Here is a 19,350-nt window from a genome sequence, read left to right on the forward strand (position 1 = left end):
AACATCTTTGACACTGCTGTCACCCTGGCACAGGTTCTCAGCTCAAGCCAGAACTATTGTAATAGCCTTCTGGCTGGTGTCACTGCCTCAAGTCTCTTCTTAATCCAGTCTATCCTCCGTTCAGATATCATACTGATCTATCTTCCTAAAGCACAGGTCTGACCATGTCACCAATCCCCTCCTCCTCCCCTCAACTCAATACACCCCAGTTGCTTCCTATTATTAGGTTCTGTATAAATTAGAAAACCCTGTTTGGCTTTTAAAGCCCTTTATCACCTGGGTCCTTCCTACTTTTCCAGTATTCTTATATCTCACTCCCTTCTACTTGCTCTATGATCCAGTGATACTGGCTTTCTTGGTCTTCTCTGAATAAGACACTCTCTCTCCTGAATGCATTTTCACTGGCTGTCCTCCATGCCTGAAATTTTCTCCCTTTTGTCTCTACCTCCTGACTTCCTTCAAGTCCTAGCTAAGATCCAATCTTCTATGAGAAGTCTTCCTAGTCTCCCTTAATGCTAGTGGCCTGCCTTCTGATTATCTCCAACATATCCTCAACACGTCTGTTGGTACATAATTGTTTGCAGGTTTCCACTCCCATTAGACTGTGAGCTTCTTTAGATCAGATTCTTTTACCTTTCTTTGTATTTCCAGTATTTAGCTCAGTGCATGGCACATATAAAATGCCTAATAAATGCTTGTTAACTTGCTTTAGTTTCATTTTAGATAAAAACAGAAATGCCCGGGTACATACCATGCCTGTTATCCTGGCTGTGTGACAAGGAAATTATCTAACCTCTTTGAGCCTCGGGCAACTCTATATAAGTTATAAATGGGTTGTGGCATCTGAATTAGTAGTTCCCATACCCAGGAAATCATATATCTTTGATCAATTGATATCCAAAGTAGTACCTTTGGCAAAGAATATAATGTTCCAAACTATGAGAGACTTATTTTATTTGAATTGAATCTTTTTTTTTTTTTTTAATGAGGCAATTGGGGTTAAGTGACTTGCCCAGGGTCACACAGCTGGTAAGTGTCTGAGACTGGATTTGAACTCAGGTACTCCTGAATCCAGGGCCAGTGCTTTATCCACTGCGCCACCTAGCTGCCCGAGAGACTTATTTTAGATAGCAACAAATTAAAATCTAGGGTCTAAGGACAGGGAAGCATCTTTCTATGAAGTGTTAAAATTGGAGAACTGCCTCTCTCCTAAAAAACACCCTAGGATGTTTTGAGTCCAGGCCTATTTTTAAAGAAGTGTCACCTGGTTACATTATTAAATATTTTCTCTAGCCAAATCTACCACTATTAAGCATATTTATCCAGTCACATAATATTCTCATTCTTCCTTTGTAAACTTTGCTATTGTCAAGTGGATTTAAAGGCTTGAGTCCTGCAAAACCTGTGTACATTCTGTACCATTTATGTAGGATAAAAGCACATTGGGTTTCCCCCTACAACCCACAAATCCAAGAAGCAATTACATTATCTCATCTGATTAAAAAATTTAGTAGGAGACAATTTTATTTTTTTGGGGGGGGATATGCTCTCTTGCTAAGTGCTGATTTTCTGGAATGATTTTTCTTTTTTCCTTTTTTTTCGGGGCAATGAGGGTTAAGTGACTTGCCCAGGGTCACACAGCTAGTATCATGTCTGAGGTCGAATTTAAACTCAGGTCCTCCTGAATCCAAAGCCGGTGCTTTATCCACTGTGCCATCTAGCTGCCCCTGGAATGATTTTCTTCCAGTTTCTCAGCAAATGGAAACTATGTAACAGCTTGGTGATTAGATATGGCTTTATTAGCCCATTCTGATATACACCTTTAGGTATGAGGATTCCTCTTTCCATTTTCCACCAGCAGTTCAGCTTGGTTCAACATCAGGAAACACTCCCTCAAGATAAGCCAGTACCTAAAATCTCATCATATAAAGATTGGTTTAACTTTTGATACTCAGCTACCACCTCAGTTGCCTCTCCCCTTTGATTTGAGAGCTGGAGGGTGGAGCAATAAATTCTTCCCAAAGCCTTTCTTTATAGAAAGTTCAGAATTTTCCAGATAGCTGTCCAATTTCCCCTAGTTTAGCCTCTACAGTCTTACCCCCTCTGGTCTTCCCTCCCTTGTATAGTTTTCCCCCATTAGATTGTAAGCTCCTTAAGGGCAGGGATTTTCTTTTTCTGGTTTTGTATCCATTAGCACTGTGCCTTGCACAGAGTAGGAACTTAATACTTATTGAATTGAATAATGCTGCCTATGTAGCCTTAATTATCAGGATAACCTGATGACCACAAAATTAAAAATGGAATAAAACTTCTCTTTAATAAAGATGGGATGAGGAAAATGCCTCCACCCTCTACTCTTTTTTTTTTTTGTTGTTTGTTTGTTTTTAGTGAGGCAATTGGGGTTAAGTGACTTGCCCAGGGTCACACAGCTAGTAAGTGTTATGTGTCTGAAGCCGGATTTGAACTCAGGTACTCCTGAATCCAGGGCCGGTGCTTTATCCACTGCCACCTAGCCGCCCTCCCTCTACTCTTAATTAGCTGTACAAGGCTTGTTCAAAGGCTGTTTGCAATACATAGAAGAAAGAATGATTACTTGCTGACGGTTCTTTATTCTTATTGCACATAGTTTTTAGGATACAGCTGGAAGAGCTTGCCTTCTTGGGTGGGCTCAAAGCCATACTTTTCCAAGTTTTTAGGGTCAAAAGTTCCTTCTTTAAAGTCCTTTTCAATCGAAGGTGCTACAGCTTCCATAAAGAGCTGCTTGGCTGTCAGAGGCTCATCTGTGCCAGCTGGAGCTCGATAGGACACATACGGCTTGAGTTTGAAGCCTGTCAAATCTGGAACCACAAACTCCGGCACCATTTCTTTCACCTTTACAAACCTCCCACTGGAGGAGAAGCCCGTAAACTTGGCTCCTCGACCTTTGTAGAAGGTGCGGGGGCCACGCTTGCTTGTCCATTTGCTCATTCTGTCTGCCCCTCGGACTAAGCCTCGAGTCAGAGCTGAGAGGAGGCCCATATTATGTATCTATGGGGTGAGAGAGAAATAGTGAGGGTTAACTCTAGAACTGATATTGGGCCTCGGGTCGCCACACTGCATGTGTGTCCCTTGCCTAGGCTGCTCCTGGGCAGGCAGGCAGTCATGCTGACTAAACATGCAGCGAAGGCACTTCCCTGGATACCTTTTCTTAGGTAGCTACTGCCAGCTTCTGAGGAAACAACCTTGTTTGGGCAGAATAGAAGAAAGCTACCAAGCCAAGCACAGATAAAGGGTCGTTCACCTACTACATGCAGAGCCCTAGGGCAAGACAGGGTCTAGAACGTATCTGGTCCGACCTTCGCGTCCTGCGTTTTACCACAATTCCTGCCACACATTGTTTAGTCGTTTTCAGTTGTGTCCCCGACTCTTTGTGACCCCTTTGGGGTTTTCTTGGCAAAGATACTAGAGTGGTTTGCCATTTCCTCTCCAACTCTTTACAGATTAGGAAACTGAGGCAAACAGGGTTAGGTGACTTGCCCAGGATCACACAGCTAGTAAGCGTCTGAGGCCGGATTTGAAGGAAGATGGATCTTCCTGACTCCAGGTCCAGGCCTCTATCCAGTGCGCCACCTCGCTGGCCACACTACCTGACTGGCACACAGCAGGCACTTAATAGATAAATGCAGATCGACTGGGGCTAACAGACCAACCGCAGCACAGGAGTTACATGACGAGTAGCCCGGAGGGCTGCCAGACAGAGGCGGGAGGAGGAGCATCGGGAAGCCCGCCGCCTCCGCCCTCCGCAGGTCACCGAGGGCTTTTTACGAGACAGACCGCAAGGCTTACCAACCCAGAGCTCCGCGCCCTGGCCCGGGGAACTTCCAGCCCCCCCGCCCCCGACAGTGTTGTTCTTCACCTCCCGGACCCCAGGCCACACAGCCGAGCCCACACGCTCAGCGTCCCGCATACCCGCGCCCCCTCACCTCGGCCGCTCACGCTCCCGCCGCAAGGATCTCGGACGTCGGAACAAAACTCGCTCTGGTTGGTCGCAGGCACCTCAACCAATGCGGAGCCTCGTCCTTCAGAGAGGGCGAGTCCCAGGGGAGAGAACGGGTGTCGTGGGAGGAAGGGAAATCCCGGCTCCGGAGTTGGAGCGGGAGCGGCTGAGGTTGGGCGATGGCCGGTGCCATGCTGGCCGGTGAGTTGGGGTTCATGCCGAGTGGACCACTGACGTCGTCCTTCGGCCACGCCCCTCGGGGAGTCGAGACCAGACACCAGGCTGGGCCCCTGTGTGAGCGGGAATCGGGAGTTCAGACCCACAGTCACTCGGAAAAGCCCTCCCCGTGACCTCTCCGTCGGTGTCCGTCCCAACTCACCCCAGTGCCCCCTCTTCCCTCCCCGCTGACTCCCTGCTGTCCCTCCGAGCCCCCCAGTGACGTCAAGCGCTGCCCCCCTTACCCCAGGGCTCCCCCAACCCCGTCTGCCCCCCTTGTCACATTTCCTCCTGTATCTCCCCCAGTGACGCTTTCCACTCTTCCCTGACTCCCCCTCGTGTTTTCCGATCTTTTCGTCCGGTGACACTCCAGCCCCAGTTCTGTCTTCTGTCCTACCTCCAGGGATATTCCCTAACAGCTGCCACACTCCGCCCGGACACTCTGCTGCTCCCAATGACATTTCCCACTGTTCTCCCCTCTGCTCCTACACCCCATGTCGTCATTGTCATTGTCCTTGTCCCGGGACATTCCCCACTTCCCGCAACTCTGCCCGATCTTCCCCAGCAACATCCCCCAAGGTCTCCCAGTGACTGTTCACCCTGTTCTAAGTTTCTCTATCCTGCTTCTGGTGACACTTCCCACAATCCATCTTCATAATTTCACCTTCTTTCCCCTCATACAAGTGTTCCCCAACTGCCCTTATATTCCTGCACCTGCTTTTCTGTCCAGTGATGGTCTTCATTGCCCCCTACTTTCCATCGTGTCTCTCTCCCCCTCTCATAGTTTTCCCCCATCCGAATTCTTTCACCCCCCCCCCTTTTCCTCCCCATATTCCAGGAGTGATTTCAGAATCAATCTTTCCCCTTTCTTAACTGACACTGGTGAGCTTATGGTACTCTTGGCATAGCCTAATATTCTAAGGCCAACCCATGGGAGCCTGGTTAGGACTTCCCAAAGCAAAGACAGTGGACAGGCAGTGACTCCCAACTCGGGGGTGAAGAATAGATGCCAGAGTGGTGACTAAGCCCTGATTCTTTGGGTTTTAGCCCAGGTTAGATGACTTCCACGTGTAGGTCACGTAGTTCCCATGTATGCCAAACCGGTAAACAGTTCTCAGAAGAAGCAGTACATTCTCTCTGTTCCTCTTAAATTACCCCTCCTTCCTTTTCTATTCCCCTTTGATTCCTCCTCTTCCCCCTAGCAGATCCTGGGAAATGCCCAAGTAGAGTCTGGAGTGTTTGAAAGTTAGATGGGACTGACTGCAGCTGTAGCTGTAACTGTAGCTGTAGCAATGGCTGTAACAAGTATCTAGAGTAAAAGGAAGCCTTTTTCTTCTTGGCTACTCCTTAACAACAGTTTGTCCCTGCTTGGCTGTCAATAGTGGGAACTTTTGGCTGGAGAGCCCATTAACCATGTGACTGTTGTTTACTGATTGAGACTTTGGAACAGCAGATGCTTCCGTGGGGACAGCTTCTTTTCATGGGAATGGAGTCTTCAAAGAGTAATTTTTCTGTCAACAGAAAACTTAATTTGACTTAGAAATTGGACATGTAAACAGAATTAAAAACTGTGACTCTGCTGAGTTAAACATTAGTTATTTGAATAGTTGGTCTTTGGCAGAACCAGGCTGTACTTTCTTCATTCCATTTTGTTTGTTTTATTTTTAGCCATGGAGAAGGAATTGAATAAATCCTACACAAAGGTATGTATACCAGGAGAACTCAGCAGTAATGATAACAACTTGCCTTTGAATTATTAAAGGCATCTTAACATTTACAAAGTGCTTTCTTTTCAGCCACTCTGAAGGAGGTAGTGCAAGTATTTTTTCTCATTTTTACATGAGAAAACTGAGGCTCACAAAGGGGAAGTGACAAGCCTAGGGTTGACAAGTCAGATCTATAATAGTCCCTTTTTCGGGTCATTTCTGGAAAGTAGAAAGGAACTTTCTGTTAGGGTTTACTTTCTTGGAATCTTGTATTGGGTGTGTGTGTGTGTGTGTGTGTGTGTGTGTGTGTGTAGTATCCTTATGTTGGCCTGTACTTGCGGAGGCAAAACTTGTTTTTATGCTTCACACAGCATGTACAGCTAAGAGCTTTCTGTAAAGTTCCCTTTATCCTAAACCTTTACCCTCCATTGTGTGCATAAATCACTTAACCTGTTTGGTCTTAGTTTTTCTCTTCTGTAAAGTGAGGGGAACGGACTCTAATGATCTCTGATGTTCCTGTTAATTCTAAATAGAAGATTCCAATATCCGACCTGTGCAGGAGTGAGGGATGTTAGGTGTTGGGCCATAGTCAGGCTTGTTCATTAAAGCAGAGCTCTCTTGTGATAGTGGATACCTTCTTTGCAGCCTTGTCAGATCTATTCTTGAGACTGTTGGTCCATTGTAGCCACCACACAGTGGAGGAAGAAAATTAAAGCCTGTGTTCTCTCTAGCCTGAATCCTGTATTTGTTCGAAGCTTGGGTTTTCTTAGACCCTCCCTTATTCATCTTGATGATGGTAGGGTTTTTATATTTTCTAGGAACTCTCCCTGGTGCATTAGGGACACTGATACGAAAGGACCATGTGACTCTGGGCAAGTCACTTGACCTCTCAATGCCCCAAGCAACTCTTAGAGACTATTAATTGCTGAGGTGTTGACCTGCGTTGCTAGAGCTCTCACCTAGGAGTTCCCTTTACTAGAGAAGTCTCGGGTCTGGTTCCTCTTCCTCCCTAGGACATTATGCCCTGCAGTGCTCTTTGTTCTCCCCTAGTCTGTAGGCAATAAATCCTTCGCTGCATCTCTTGCTGGCTTTTTGATAGATTCTCAGCTGTGAAAGCATTGCAGGGTGGAGGGAGGAGGGGGGGCGGGGCAGCAGCTATTGTCTCTAAAAGCTGAAAGGATCCCTGAACTCGGTCAACTGAGAGACTTGAAAGGACTAACGTTCCTACTTCCTGTCATTCTTCACCCTAACTCCTGGTGCCTTTTGACTCTATCCTGTTGTTTGTTGTTTTTTTTTGGGGGGGGGGAATAATAATAATAACAATAGCAACCATAATAATTAACATTTATATGGTGCTTCTCTGTGCTAAGCGCTTTACAGTTATTATCTCATCCCAGCAACCCTGGGAAGTAGGTGTTGTTATCCCCATTGTACAGTGGAGAAACTGAGGCAGGCAGCCCTTGCCTTTAAAGGTGAAGGCAGAGTTTGGAATAGGGTAAAGGAAGAGGAAGGAGCCCAACAGTGTGCATATTTGTGCATGCTTACCTGAGACCTGAACATTTTTCACACTTTTCTGGCTTTCTGGCCTCCTGATCCTTCTACTTCTGGAAGTTGTGTTACCTTCAACATTTTCTGATCAGCTTTGTGCCCCTATCAACTGTGTCTAGTACTATCTTTTTGTACTTTCTAAAAAATTTAGGGCTCTGCCTTGTACTTTTAGCCTCATCTTCTGGATACCAGAGAATAACAAATACCTGTAGTACTTCTCTATTTCCACCTTTGTTTGTTTGTTTGTTTGGCTTGTTAATTGGTATTTTATATTCTCAGAATTCGGGTGGCTTACTCTGGTTTTTTGAAGAGTCCTACAAAAGGTTGCCATATCCCACCACTTGGTTTAAAATATAAGATGACTTGTATTTATGTACTCTTACATTTTCAAAATTCACTAATCAATTATCAACTCATTTTATTTATGATTAAGTGGATATATTATGACTTTTTCGGGAGACACCAAAACACAAAACGGGCATAAGTGACAGCCCAAAGTCACATTGTAGGCCAGGAATAAGAACCTGCAGCTTCTGACTAACTCATATTCATTTCATTGTGTTACTTATGGTAGTGATTGGGGGGGCTGGAGGTAGGCATTTAGAGCAGGAACTTTGCTGTAGCATTTGGGACCTCTTTCTGGTGACTTTCCTTTTTCATGAAGTCTCACTCTGTCTCACCACTTTAGACATGTCATTTGCTAGCCTTTAATATTGGAATTTACTTGTGGTTAGTCTTTATTTTATTTATTTGTGGTTAGAATTGAGAAAGAAATATCGCGAATATGAGATTTTGTTTGTCTCTTTTCTGATCAACCAGATTATAGCATGAACCTGAAATCATCAGTCCCATTCCTACAACTTTTTCTTCCTCTAATCTGGCTTCTGATCGCAAATAGGATGTTTAAATTATTCTGGATTTCCCTTTCCTCAGCTTATCTTGTGATTGAATAGGGCTTTTTCCACTAGATGGATATTGGAAGTCAAACCTAGACATGGATAGTTTATAGAGTCTGAAAGCATAGATACTATATGTATTTAGGAGGCACAAATATCTGTTCTGAATAGGAGGAATACTGCTTAAATCTTACCTCTATATGAGATGGGATTTTAGTAGTTGAAATAGTTGAAATAGTTGGCATCATGAGGGAATAGTGTCCAATCTAGAAAACGTTAGGTTAAAAAAAATAACTAACCAAAAATTTAAATATTTTTGAAGCTAACATTTAAGTACTTAGTATACACTAAGGGTGTATAGAAATTGTAGATTTCCCACCCTCTTGGAACTTATAGTTAAATAGAGGGGAATAAGAAAGAAACACAAGTAAGTGTAATATACAGTGTTACAAAATAAATGCACTAGAGGTACAAACTGCTATGTGAAGTCTGAGAACTATATGTGTGTTTAAATCATTCATGTCATTGACTTATGGAAGCTTTCTTCTTTCTCATTGACTTTTTTTCAATCTTTTCAATCTTAAAAGCATTTTATTATTTTCCAGTTACATATAAAGATATTTTTCAACATTTGTTTTCATAAGATTTTGAGTTCCAAATTTTCTTCCTCCCTCCCTTCCCTCCCCCCTCCCCAAGAAAGAAAGCAATCTAATATAGATTATATATGTACAATCACATTAAACATTTCTTAATTAGTCATGTTGTGAAAGAAGAATCAGAACAAAAGGGAAAAATCTCAAAAAAGAAACAAAAACAAAAAAAAGTTGAAACAGTTTGGTTCAACCTGCATTCAGAATCCACAGTTCTTTTTTCTGGATGTGGAGAGCATTTTGCATCATGAGTGCTTTGGAATTGTCTTGGATCATTGTATTGTTGAGAAGAACCAAGTCTATCACAGTTGATCATCTTACAATGTTGCTCTTACTGTGTACAATGTTCTCCTGGTTCTGCTCACCTCACTCAGCATCAGTCCACATAAGGCCTTCCAGGTTCAGCATTTCTTATAGCACAATAGTATTCCATTACATTTATATACCACAACTTGTTCAGCCATTCCCCAATTGATGGGCATCCCCTCAGTTTCCAATTTTTTGCCACCACAAAGAGAGCTACTATAAATGTTTTTGTACTTGTAGGTCCTTTTCATTTTTTTATAATCTCTTTGGGATACAGATCCAGTAGTGGTATTACTGGGTCAAAGACTATGCACAGCCCCATAGCTCTTTGGGCATAGTTCCAAATTGCTCTCCAGAATGGTTTGATCAGTTCACTAACTCCACCAACAATGTATTAGTATTCCAATTTTCCCACAGCTTCTCCAACATTTTTCATTATTATTATTTTTTGTGGGGCAGTGAGGGTTGAGTGACTTGCCCAGGGTCACACAGCTAGTGTCAAGTGTCCAAGGCCGGATTTGAACTCAGGTCCTTCTGAATCCAGGGCCGGTGCGTTATACACTGCGCCACCTAGCTGCCCCCTACCTCATTGACTTCTAATGCTGCTCTCATTTTCTCCTGCCATGTATTGAGCAAGAAGATTTCTGCAGAGTTATATAACGGGAGGGCAGAGGCCTTTGACTATTCTCTGGCTCTTTTCTCCTCACTTGCTGTGTTGTGTTCTCTCCTCTAGATCTTGTCTTTGACGACCACCTCGTACTCCTGGATTATGCAGTTAGTGGAATATCATAAGCACTCAAATATGGTAAACACTATATTTGGACAGAGGGAACTTTCCTCTGGTTGTGAGTTAAGAGCAATGAATTTTGTCTGGTCAGCTGTTGATACTAGATCTTTACTTGTGTTTTGATACCTCTCTCTCCTCTCTGTTCTTTGTTTTTCTTTCCTTCCCTATCAGCTGAAATTCAGGGAAATGTGATCAGCTAGGATTTCAGGGTGGTTGGGTTTTGCTGCCAGAGAAAGCCTAGGATGATTGTTAACTTCTTATTGACAATCCTGCTTTGTTTTTTAACTAATATATCCAGATAAGAGGAATCATCATTGGAGCTATTTTAGCACTGCTTTTCCTTGGCATTGTCATCTACTTTGTTTACAAGAAGATGAAGTGGTATCGTAAGTATCTGGTGTTTGCTTTTGATCCATAGAAGGTGAAGATAAGAGAGAAGGACACCCTTGTCTTTGTCCATTATACATGGCTCTGAGGCTCACGTTGTCTGTAAGGTAGAATATAGTGGCCTGTCTGAATTAAGGCCTTACTTGGAAAGACAACCAGGGCAGACATTTCTGACTCCAACTCTGACTTCTTGGCAAAGGGGAAGAAAGAATGTACCAAAATAGAGCCTTTTTCCTGAGATAAAGAAGAGTTTGATTTATAGTTATGTACCTTATGATATATGATACAATGATGTTAGATTGACCTTAACAGTTTCTTTTTTTTTTTCTGGTGAGGCAATTGGGGTTAAGTGACTTGCCCAGGGTCACACAGCTAGTAAGTGTCAAGTGTCTGAGGCCAGATCTGAACCCAGGTCCTCCTGACTCCAGGGCTGGTGCTCCATCCACTGCGCCACCTAGCTGCCCCCCCCTTTTTTTTTTTGGACCCTAACAGTTTCTTGTTCTCCATGTAATGATTTGTGGTACTGATCTGTCTGTGTAATTTATTAATTTAAATTTTTTTTTGGCGGGGCAATGAGGGTTAAGTGACTTGCCCAAGGTCACACAGCTATAGTAAGTGTCAAGGGTCTGAGGCCGGATTTGAACTCAGGTCCTCCTGAATCCAGGGCTGGTGCTTTATACACTGCATCACCTAGCTGCCCCCGTCTGTGTAATTTAGAGGAGGAGTTCAACTAGTTATAACGACATACTTTTTTCTGAATATTTATAGGGACCAAAAATAGTGCTAAGATGAAGAAGTGGAGCTTATGCTCACAGTTTCTGTGTTCTCTGGGACCTGAATAATGAGTAAGAAAAGGAAAAAAAAAGGTTCCTGATAGTTGTAATCTAGCAGGATATTTCATTTGTCAGATTCATTCTATGCACCTGAATCCCACTTCTCTCTACCATTTGACATTTCCATCTCTTGCCTTTATTGGAAAGTGTTTTTAGAGACTCAGTGATGGCTGTCCTGTTTCCTTGTCTGTTTTTCAGCACCTCAACTTTCAGTGTCTCCTCAGTACAGGTTCCGTAAAAGAGACAAAGTGATGTTTTATGGCCGAAAGATCATGAGGAAGGTAAGTATGCAGCAATAAAATAGAGTGATGAAGTAAATCTAATTGAGTTGTCTTTGAGCATTGGGGTCCAGGAAATTATACTAAGTTTGATTCTGTGTAATTTAAGATTCTAAATGTGGATTCTAATCTGTTCCCCCAGTTTTGGGGGAAACTGACTAAAATCACTGATAAAACAAGTTTAGGTTTTTAAGGGTTTATTGGAAAATAGAAAGAAAAAGATTGAGAACAGAATTCCAACAGCCTGGCATTCCTATCTTTCCTCAAATTTCCTGTGAAGTCCTCTGCCACCACCACCACCAAGTCAGGAACCCAAAAGCCCAAGAGTTCTCCGTGCTGGCTCCCTCTCCTCCTTCCTGTCTCCTCTCAGAAAATAGGAGGCTCCTCAAGTTGATTGGCTGGTAGCCTTGATAGACAGCACCTGTGAGCAAACGTCATTTCCTGACGCCAAGGAAAAGCCACAATGCCTCTGAGGTATTTTCCTCATGGTGGAGCTTTCCCACAGCAAGTCTCCTGTAGGTGGCATCATTCCAATCATTCCAATTCAATCAATTGGGAGGTATTTATTAAGTGCTTATCAGCTACAGTCCTTCTCTTGATCTCAACTGGAGGTCGAAAGCTAGGTAGTTTTATTGGCCAGGGAATGCTCATAAGGTTTACATAAAACAAGGTTCCTATGATTGTCCTTATATGAAAGGGGGAAGCTCTAAGGAGAGGCACAGGGAATAGTGAACTACTGCTCTAAGCCTCCTTGAAAGATTCTCATCCCAACTCCTTGGTTGGGTATATTATTTCCCTTTCATGCTACCTTAGCTGTTCTTGACAAGAGATAGCTATGTACTATGTTAACCCTCCACCCAAAAGCAGTTCTGAAGAATAATTGGCAACCATATACTATGAAACAGTCATGGATAGGAATTGGAAAAATGTGGCATTTGGTTTGGAGCCTTTGGCAAGTGCATGAAGATTTAAAGATGGGAAATGGATGGGATACTCTGAACAGCTTGATTGGACAGCATAGTGTTGGCTATTAAGCCAAATTATTCGTGAGCACCTGTCAAAAGTAATGCTCTTAATTTTCCCCAGGTGGCACTGTGGTCTTTGCCTGCTTCTAATGGTTCCTGAGATAGGTTTCCTTCTGCTAGGGCTTAGAATATCATCCTATAGTAGACAGTGGGGCTGCCTGACTGAAACAGGTGTCATACCAGGAATAATGGTTTTAGAGATGACCTCCATTTTTTGGGAACTTAACATTCTGGAAGGACTGTGGTCAGGAGAAGTCCTTGATTTTATACCTCCCTCTACTATTAGCTTATTCTTTTGACTGTCAATATATCAGTAGTCTTTGCTTCACTTCACAGCAGTGCTATGGGACTTGGGAAATGTTGAGAAAAATCATTTAGTGGTTTGTCTGTACTGAGCCACTGAAATTATTTTCATGGTTAATTCCTCCTCATATTTTTCAATCTCTTATATGTATGCATTAGTAATTAAGAGGCGACATATGTATATATAAATACCATTTACCTGGTTGCCCATTCATGGGTGTTGTATATTGTGAAATTTAAGCCCTCTTTAGATGACTTTATTTCAGAAACAAGAATAAAAGTTTTGCTAACTTTTTATTACAGAAAGTTTGGGTAACACTCATTCAAACATAGTCATGTAGGGATTGTTGTTTTGTCATTTCAGTCGTGTCCGGTTCTCTGTAACCTCATTTGGGGTTTTCTTGGCAAAGAAATTGCAGTGGTTTTCCATTTCCTACTCCAGCTCATTTTATAGATGAGGAACTAAAGCAAATAGGGTTAAGTGACATGCCCAGGGTAATATAGCTAGTACATATCTGAGGATAGATTTGAACTCAGGACCTCCTGACTCCATGCCCTGCACTCTATCCACTGTGTTGCCTAGCTGCTGTGAGGATACAGCAGTATAAATGGAATAGATACAGAATTGTTGTGAAAAATAAAATTTAAAATAGAAATTCTCTTTCATTAGTGACATTAACCTTGGAAGAACTAGATATGTTTTTTCCTGTTTAAATTTTTATTTATTTTATTTTTAATTTATAGAATAAAACAAGCTTTTCCATAACATGATATACAATAAAAAAAGATGAATTATCTTATATACAACTGTATATATGTGTAAAGAAATGTATATCTGTGCTAAGCTCTCTTTCTAAGGAACTGAGAGAAATCCTGAGCATTTTCTTCTTTTCTCTGGTTTGTGGGAATGAATTGTTTTTAGGTTTTTTATTTTCTTCTGTTTAGAAGTAGCCACAGTTGAATGCCTTTTCCTCTCTAGGTGAGTACCCTACCAACCAGTCTTGTTGGGAACAGCACTGTGCCCCGGCAGAGGATGAGGAAGAGAATCAAGGTTCTATCTTTGGCTAAAAGGTACAGAGATGGGGGTTAGATAATTGAACATAGGCTCCAGAGGGAACTGACTGCTTCAGATATAGTTAAGTCATTGTTGGTAGGGAGCAGTAGTTAGGATTAATACACATGGTCAGGCAACCTAACATTATGGAAGGTATTCTGTGTTTTTTCCTAATTTATATGGTTCCTAATTCTGTAGAGCTCAGACTAATATGACAATGAAGTTGTGCTCCTAAAGGCCTAGTAGCTTGGTAGTGCTCAGATAGTTATAATTGTCCTGGGTATTTGGAAAGCTGCCTTCTATGTCACTGGAGATAAAATGGTTATGGTTTAAGGGTTGGGTTTTTTTGGATGATTTCTTCAAAATCTGTGGACCTTAGATCATTTCTTCAGTGAGTATGTTTGTTTTGCCTTGTAGGATCCTACGGTTCAAGAAGGATTATCCCACCTTGCAGCCAAAGGAGCCCCCACCCTCCTTGCTGGAAGCTGATCTCACTGAGTTTGATGTTAAAAATTCTCACCTACCGTCTGAGGTCTTATACATGCTGAAAAATGTCCGGTAATTTAGAAAATGTTTTTTTTTTTTTAAGCACCTAGTGTATGGAGAGGGAATATAGATTATGCACTAGGGGAACCATTCCTACTCTCATGGACCTTACAGAGTAGTGGTGGTAGTGGTGGTAATGATAATAGTAGTAGTAAATAAGTAGTATCAGGGACAATAATATCAATTGATTCAAAATAACACTTATATGTTATCTTAGTCTCCCAACAATCTTATGATAAGTAAGGGAGTACTAGGGGAGGTACAAAGTTTAGATAAGAGACAAGCTCTTGTTCTCATAGACCTTACAGTCTATTATTAATAATGATACTGATAATGATAATAATACCAGTTGACTTTAAAAAAAACTTTAAAGTTACAAAATACTTTACATATATAGCAGGAAAGGGGGATGGGTTTAGATTAGAGTATGCTTAGGGATGGGCCTTTGGGTGTCATCCTATGGAGCTTACACCATGGCCACTCCATCAAGAATTTTGCTTTGGCCTCTTGATAAAGGGCATGTGCAACCAGAAGCTTCTGATTGGTTCACTTGTACTTTCCTGTGGGGAATGTATGGATATGTGGGTAAGGCTGTGTTGAAAGGGAATGGCTTGGGGCAGCTAGGTGGCACAGTGGATAGAGCACCGGCCCTGGATTCAGGAGGACCTGAGTTCAAATCTGGCCTCAGACATTATATACTTAGTAGTTGTGTGACCCTGGGCAAGTCACTTAACCCCAATTGCCTCACCAAAAAAAAAAAAAAAAAAGGGAATGGCTGTTGATCAGGAAGAGCTTCTTATTGGTGGACTTTAAGAGAAGAGACAACTTCTGCTTTAGCTTTCTTCTTGGAGGAGGAGGGCAGTGGTTTTGTTATCTTCCCAAATGCCACCTCCAGTCAAAGTAGCTTCAGAACAAAGGCCCAGCTCTTGCCAGGCTCTGGAAAGAGAGTTAGTTACATATACATTATTTTATTTTAACTTCCCAACAACCGTGTGAGGTAGCTATTAAAGATATTATCATACCCATTTTATAGATGAAGAAACTGAGTCTCAGGAAGGTTGGCTGGTCAGAGAATTCCCAAGTGTCAACACTAGGATTTGAATGCAAGTCCAAATCCATTGTTATTTCTAGTGGCACACTAACTGTGTGACCCTGGGCAAGTCACTTAACTCTATTGGCCTCAATTTCCTCATCTGTAAAATGAGCTGGAGAAGGAAATGGCAAACCACATCAGTATCTTTGCCAAGAGAAACCTAAATGGGGTCACAAAGAGTTGAACGCAACTGAAAAACAACTGAACATTCACAAAATAATATGTAACTGCATCAAAGAGATACAAATTAAGTCCTTTTGAGGTCCAAAGGGAGACAGCATTACCAGTGGTAGAGAGGTGAGGGAGAAATCAGGTAAAGCTTCAGGGAGGAGATGAGATTTAAGTTGGACTTTAAAGGATGACTAGGAATTCAACAGGCAAAGATGAAAGGGAGGAGGACATTCCAGCTATAGGAAATATAGTATCACCAAAGGAAAGTGAGTAGGATTTTTTTGGGGAAATAAAGCACTCCAGTTTTACCAGAGAATGAAGTATGTGGCAAGGAATAGTATGGGATATGAGTCTGAAAATGTAGGGAGGTGCCAGATTGTGGAGATCTTCCACAATTTTTCTAGGCAGAGGAATTGGACTTTTACTCAGTAGTCCATGGTGAGTCATTGATACTTTTTGATAATTAGAATGACATGGCCAGCTCTATGTCTAAGGAACATTGTTCTGACAGTGTATGAAATATGGTTTGGAGACCATTGTGATAGTCTTGGTGGGTGGTAAAGAGAGCCTGTATTAGAGTGGTGTCAATAGAAATAGAGAGTAGGGGACACATTAGACAGATGTTGTGGGGATGGAATTGATAAGATTTAGTAACTGAAGGATATTTAAATAGCATGGGAAAGGGAAGAAAAAAAGATACCCCACTGTTTTCAACATGGGAGACAGTATTCTGCCACTGACAAAAATAGTGAAGTCAGACGGAGAGATGAGATGATCAAAACAGCAAGGAGATGGTGGGATGGGGGCCAGGGAGGAATGAGATTAAGAACACGAATGGAGAGACTGGCTTTGGCAAGAATGCCCAGAGTAAGAGAGAATGTAGGGTGAAGAAGAGGAGTTTTGAGGTGTGGAATAAAGGAGAGAAGGAGCTTGCAATGAACTCCTTTTTTTTTTTTTTGGTAAAGTAGAGGGTGAGTCTGTCAGCTGAGAAGGAAGAGGAAGTAAACAATGGAGGAAGCTGATAAGAGAGAAGAAGGTTTGGAATAGACTGAAAAGTATTATTGTCAGTCAGAGATGAATACAAAGATTGGCATGTCATCCTGATGGGCTGACTGAGGTGCATGACTTTCTCTAAGAACTTTTAGGAAGACATGAGTAGGAGCAAAGAAGATGGGTGGTGGCTTGGATTTGGCATGAGTGGTGATAGGACAAGAGGGAGCTTTAAGATCAACATTATCTAGTCTAACTTTTTCATTTTATAAGCAAGGAAACTGGTGCCCAGAGATGTTAAATGATTTGTTCAAGGTCCTATAAGTCATAAGTGGCAAAGCTTGGGTTTGAACACCTGACTCCAAATACAGGGCTCTTTCCATTGTACCAGAAGTATCTATTAGGGTATAGTTGAATAGGAATCATGAAATGGAGGGATAGAAGGCTAGGACAATATGTATTGCCTTAGAAGCCAAGGAAGGTCTATATTTATCTAGTAGCAAGAGTGGTCCACATTGTCAGGTGCTACCAAATTTGAAAGGCTGTAGTTAGAGAGGGGAATTTCAGATTTCTCGATCTTGGAGGTAGGTCAGTTGTGCATGATGAGATTAAAGGTATGACCATCATTTGTGTCACTGGGATGGTGTGAAGATGAAGGTCAAAGGAATTTAGAAGTTTGGTGACCAGAGTATTTGAGAGGACGTCAAAGTGTATATTTAAGTCCCTAAGTACAAGGCAGGGGTTTGGGATGGAAAGAAAGTCAGATACTGAACTCCTTGAGAAAGGAGAGATAATGACCTGGAGTTGGTAGATTATTACACATAAAAGTTTGGAAAGAGTCATAAACATGGATAGAGTGAACCTCAGAGGAGGAAAGATTGCTGAGTAATGATTTCAAATGGATAGTCTAGAAGTAAGTTAGGAGGAGGGTGTACACCTCTCCCTCTTCCTTGCTTAGAGCTTTGTTGGGCATGGAAGAATGGCTACCTGATTCTTAGGGTCCTGTGAAGACTGAACACAGAATCCAGAGGGGACCATCACTACTTCTGATTTCCAGATAGCTAGGTTCTCATAGTTAATTAGACTTGGATATCAGAGAAAGAATAAGGTGGTTGTTAAGTCCAGGGGATTGTCCTGAAATCACATTCTGAACCTTTGGGAGCCTCATCCCAGAGTGTCATGGGACCAGTGAAGAGGATAGAGGGGAAGTAAAATTAGGAAGGCAGGAACAGAATTAGGAGTATGTATTGTCTTAGAAACTAAGGGAGGGATATTGATAAATAGATAAATATATAGACAGACAGGCAGACAGACACACACACACATATATAATACATACACATATATAAAATATATTTATAAGGGATAAATTATTACTTAACATCTCTTTGGGCTGTGTGGGATTTAGGTCAAAGGATTTGGACATTTTAGTCAGTTTTTTTTGTGGTGTTTTTTTTGGTGAGGCAATTGGGGTTAAGTGACTTGTCCAGGGTCATACAGCTAGTAAGTGTCAAGTGTCTGAGGCCGGATTTGAACTCAGGTCCTCCTGAATCCAGGGCAGGTGCTCTATCCACTGTGCCACCTGGCTGCCCCTTAGTCAAATTGTAAAGAACATAATTCCAAATTATTTTCTCTAATGTTTGAACTGATTTATAGCTTCACTAACAGTGTATCAACATGTTTGTCTTTCCTTACTCTTTCCAGAATTTACTATTTATATCTTTTATCATTTGTGCCAGTTTTCTGGATACGAGGTGAAATCTGAGTTGTTTTGATGTGTATTTCTCTGTAATTTGGAACAATTTTTAATATGGTTAATGGTTTACAATTCTTCTTTTGAAAATTTTCTAATTTGTTATTTATTTAATTTTAGCATTCATTTTTTAGAAATCTTGAGTTCTGAATTATTTTCCTCCTTCACATCCCTTCATTACCTATTAAGATGCTCAATTATTTGTGATTATTGTTTTTCTTGTCTGTTCCACTGGTCTGCTTTCATATTTTTTAACGTGTACCTACTAGTTTGGATGATTACTGTTTTATAATATGGTTTAAGGTCTATAGGTGCAATTTCCCTTCTGTTCTTTTTTTCATTATTTGCCTTGACAGTCTAAATCTTTGTTCCTCCAAATGAATTTTGTTTTTCTTTTGTTCAGTTGTATAAAGTATTACCTTTTAGTTTGATTGGCATAATACTAAATCTATAAACTAATTTAAGTGATGCTACCATTTTTTTTTGGGGGGGGGGTGAGGCAATTGGGGTTAAGTGACTTGCCCAGGGTCACACAGCTAGTAAGTGTTAAGTATCTGAGGTCGGATTTGAACTCAGGTCCTTCTGAATCCAGGGCCGGTGCTCTATCCACTGAGCCACCTAGCTGCCCCTATGCTATCATTTTTAATATATTGGCATGGCCCAATGATAAGCAATGAATATTTCTCCAATTATTAATCATTCTTTATTTCTTTCAAAAGTGTTTTATAATTGTATTTCTAAAAGTCTTAAGTGTGCCTTGATAAATTGGCTTCATGATATTTTATGCATTTTGTAGATTATTGCAAATAAGAATTTGGACAGAGTAGTAAAC

General features: G+C 41.6%; 2 protein-coding genes across 10 annotated transcripts in view; one reads left to right on the forward strand and one right to left on the reverse strand.

The window, feature by feature from the left end:
• Nucleotides 1-2,589: 2,589 nt before the first annotated feature.
• On the reverse strand, nucleotides 2,590-4,100 carry MRPL41 (mitochondrial ribosomal protein L41). Of its 3 annotated transcripts, none has more exons than XM_043982291.1 (2): nucleotides 3,963-4,100; nucleotides 2,590-3,027 (listed from the first exon to the last, which is right to left on the reverse strand). In XM_043982291.1, the coding sequence occupies exon 2, from the start codon at nucleotides 3,016-3,018 to the stop codon at nucleotides 2,614-2,616; it is 405 nt and encodes a 134-aa protein (XP_043838226.1). In that variant the 5' UTR covers nucleotides 3,019-3,027; nucleotides 3,963-4,100; the 3' UTR covers nucleotides 2,590-2,613. The 3 variants fall into 3 exon arrangements, with proteins under 3 accessions (XP_043838226.1, XP_043838227.1, XP_043838229.1); XM_043982292.1 differs by lacking the exon at nucleotides 3,963-4,100 and adding an exon at nucleotides 3,826-3,930; XM_043982294.1 differs by lacking the exon at nucleotides 3,963-4,100 and adding an exon at nucleotides 3,830-3,916.
• The window catches only part of PNPLA7 (patatin like phospholipase domain containing 7), a 216,071-nt gene continuing 200,636 nt past the window's right edge, over nucleotides 3,916-19,350 (forward strand). For 2 of the 7 annotated variants that reach the window (XM_043982287.1, XM_043982288.1), the window contains exons 1-7: nucleotides 5,464-5,694; nucleotides 5,861-5,895; nucleotides 10,032-10,103; nucleotides 10,384-10,471; nucleotides 11,504-11,586; nucleotides 13,891-13,982; nucleotides 14,383-14,523. In XM_043982287.1, coding sequence (XP_043838222.1) covers nucleotides 5,646-5,694; nucleotides 5,861-5,895; nucleotides 10,032-10,103; nucleotides 10,384-10,471; nucleotides 11,504-11,586; nucleotides 13,891-13,982; nucleotides 14,383-14,523 — 560 coding nt within the window. In that variant the 5' untranslated portion in view covers nucleotides 5,464-5,645. Of the gene's footprint in view, nucleotides 4,021-4,079; nucleotides 4,178-5,463; nucleotides 5,896-10,031; nucleotides 10,104-10,383; nucleotides 10,472-11,503; nucleotides 11,587-13,890; nucleotides 13,983-14,382; nucleotides 14,524-19,350 lie in introns of those variants that run through there. The other 5 variants (XM_043982283.1, XM_043982289.1, XM_043982286.1 and 2 more) reach the window with 4 other exon arrangements.

The sequence above is a fragment of the Dromiciops gliroides genome, chromosome 2, assembly GCF_019393635.1.
Source record: "Dromiciops gliroides isolate mDroGli1 chromosome 2, mDroGli1.pri, whole genome shotgun sequence".
NCBI lineage: Eukaryota > Metazoa > Chordata > Mammalia > Microbiotheria > Microbiotheriidae > Dromiciops > Dromiciops gliroides.

Coding starts and splice junctions, on each gene's coding strand:
- MRPL41 (XM_043982291.1), bottom strand. CDS start 3,018: ATGGGCCTCCTCTCAGCTCTGACTCGAGGCTTAGTCCGAGGGGCAGAC.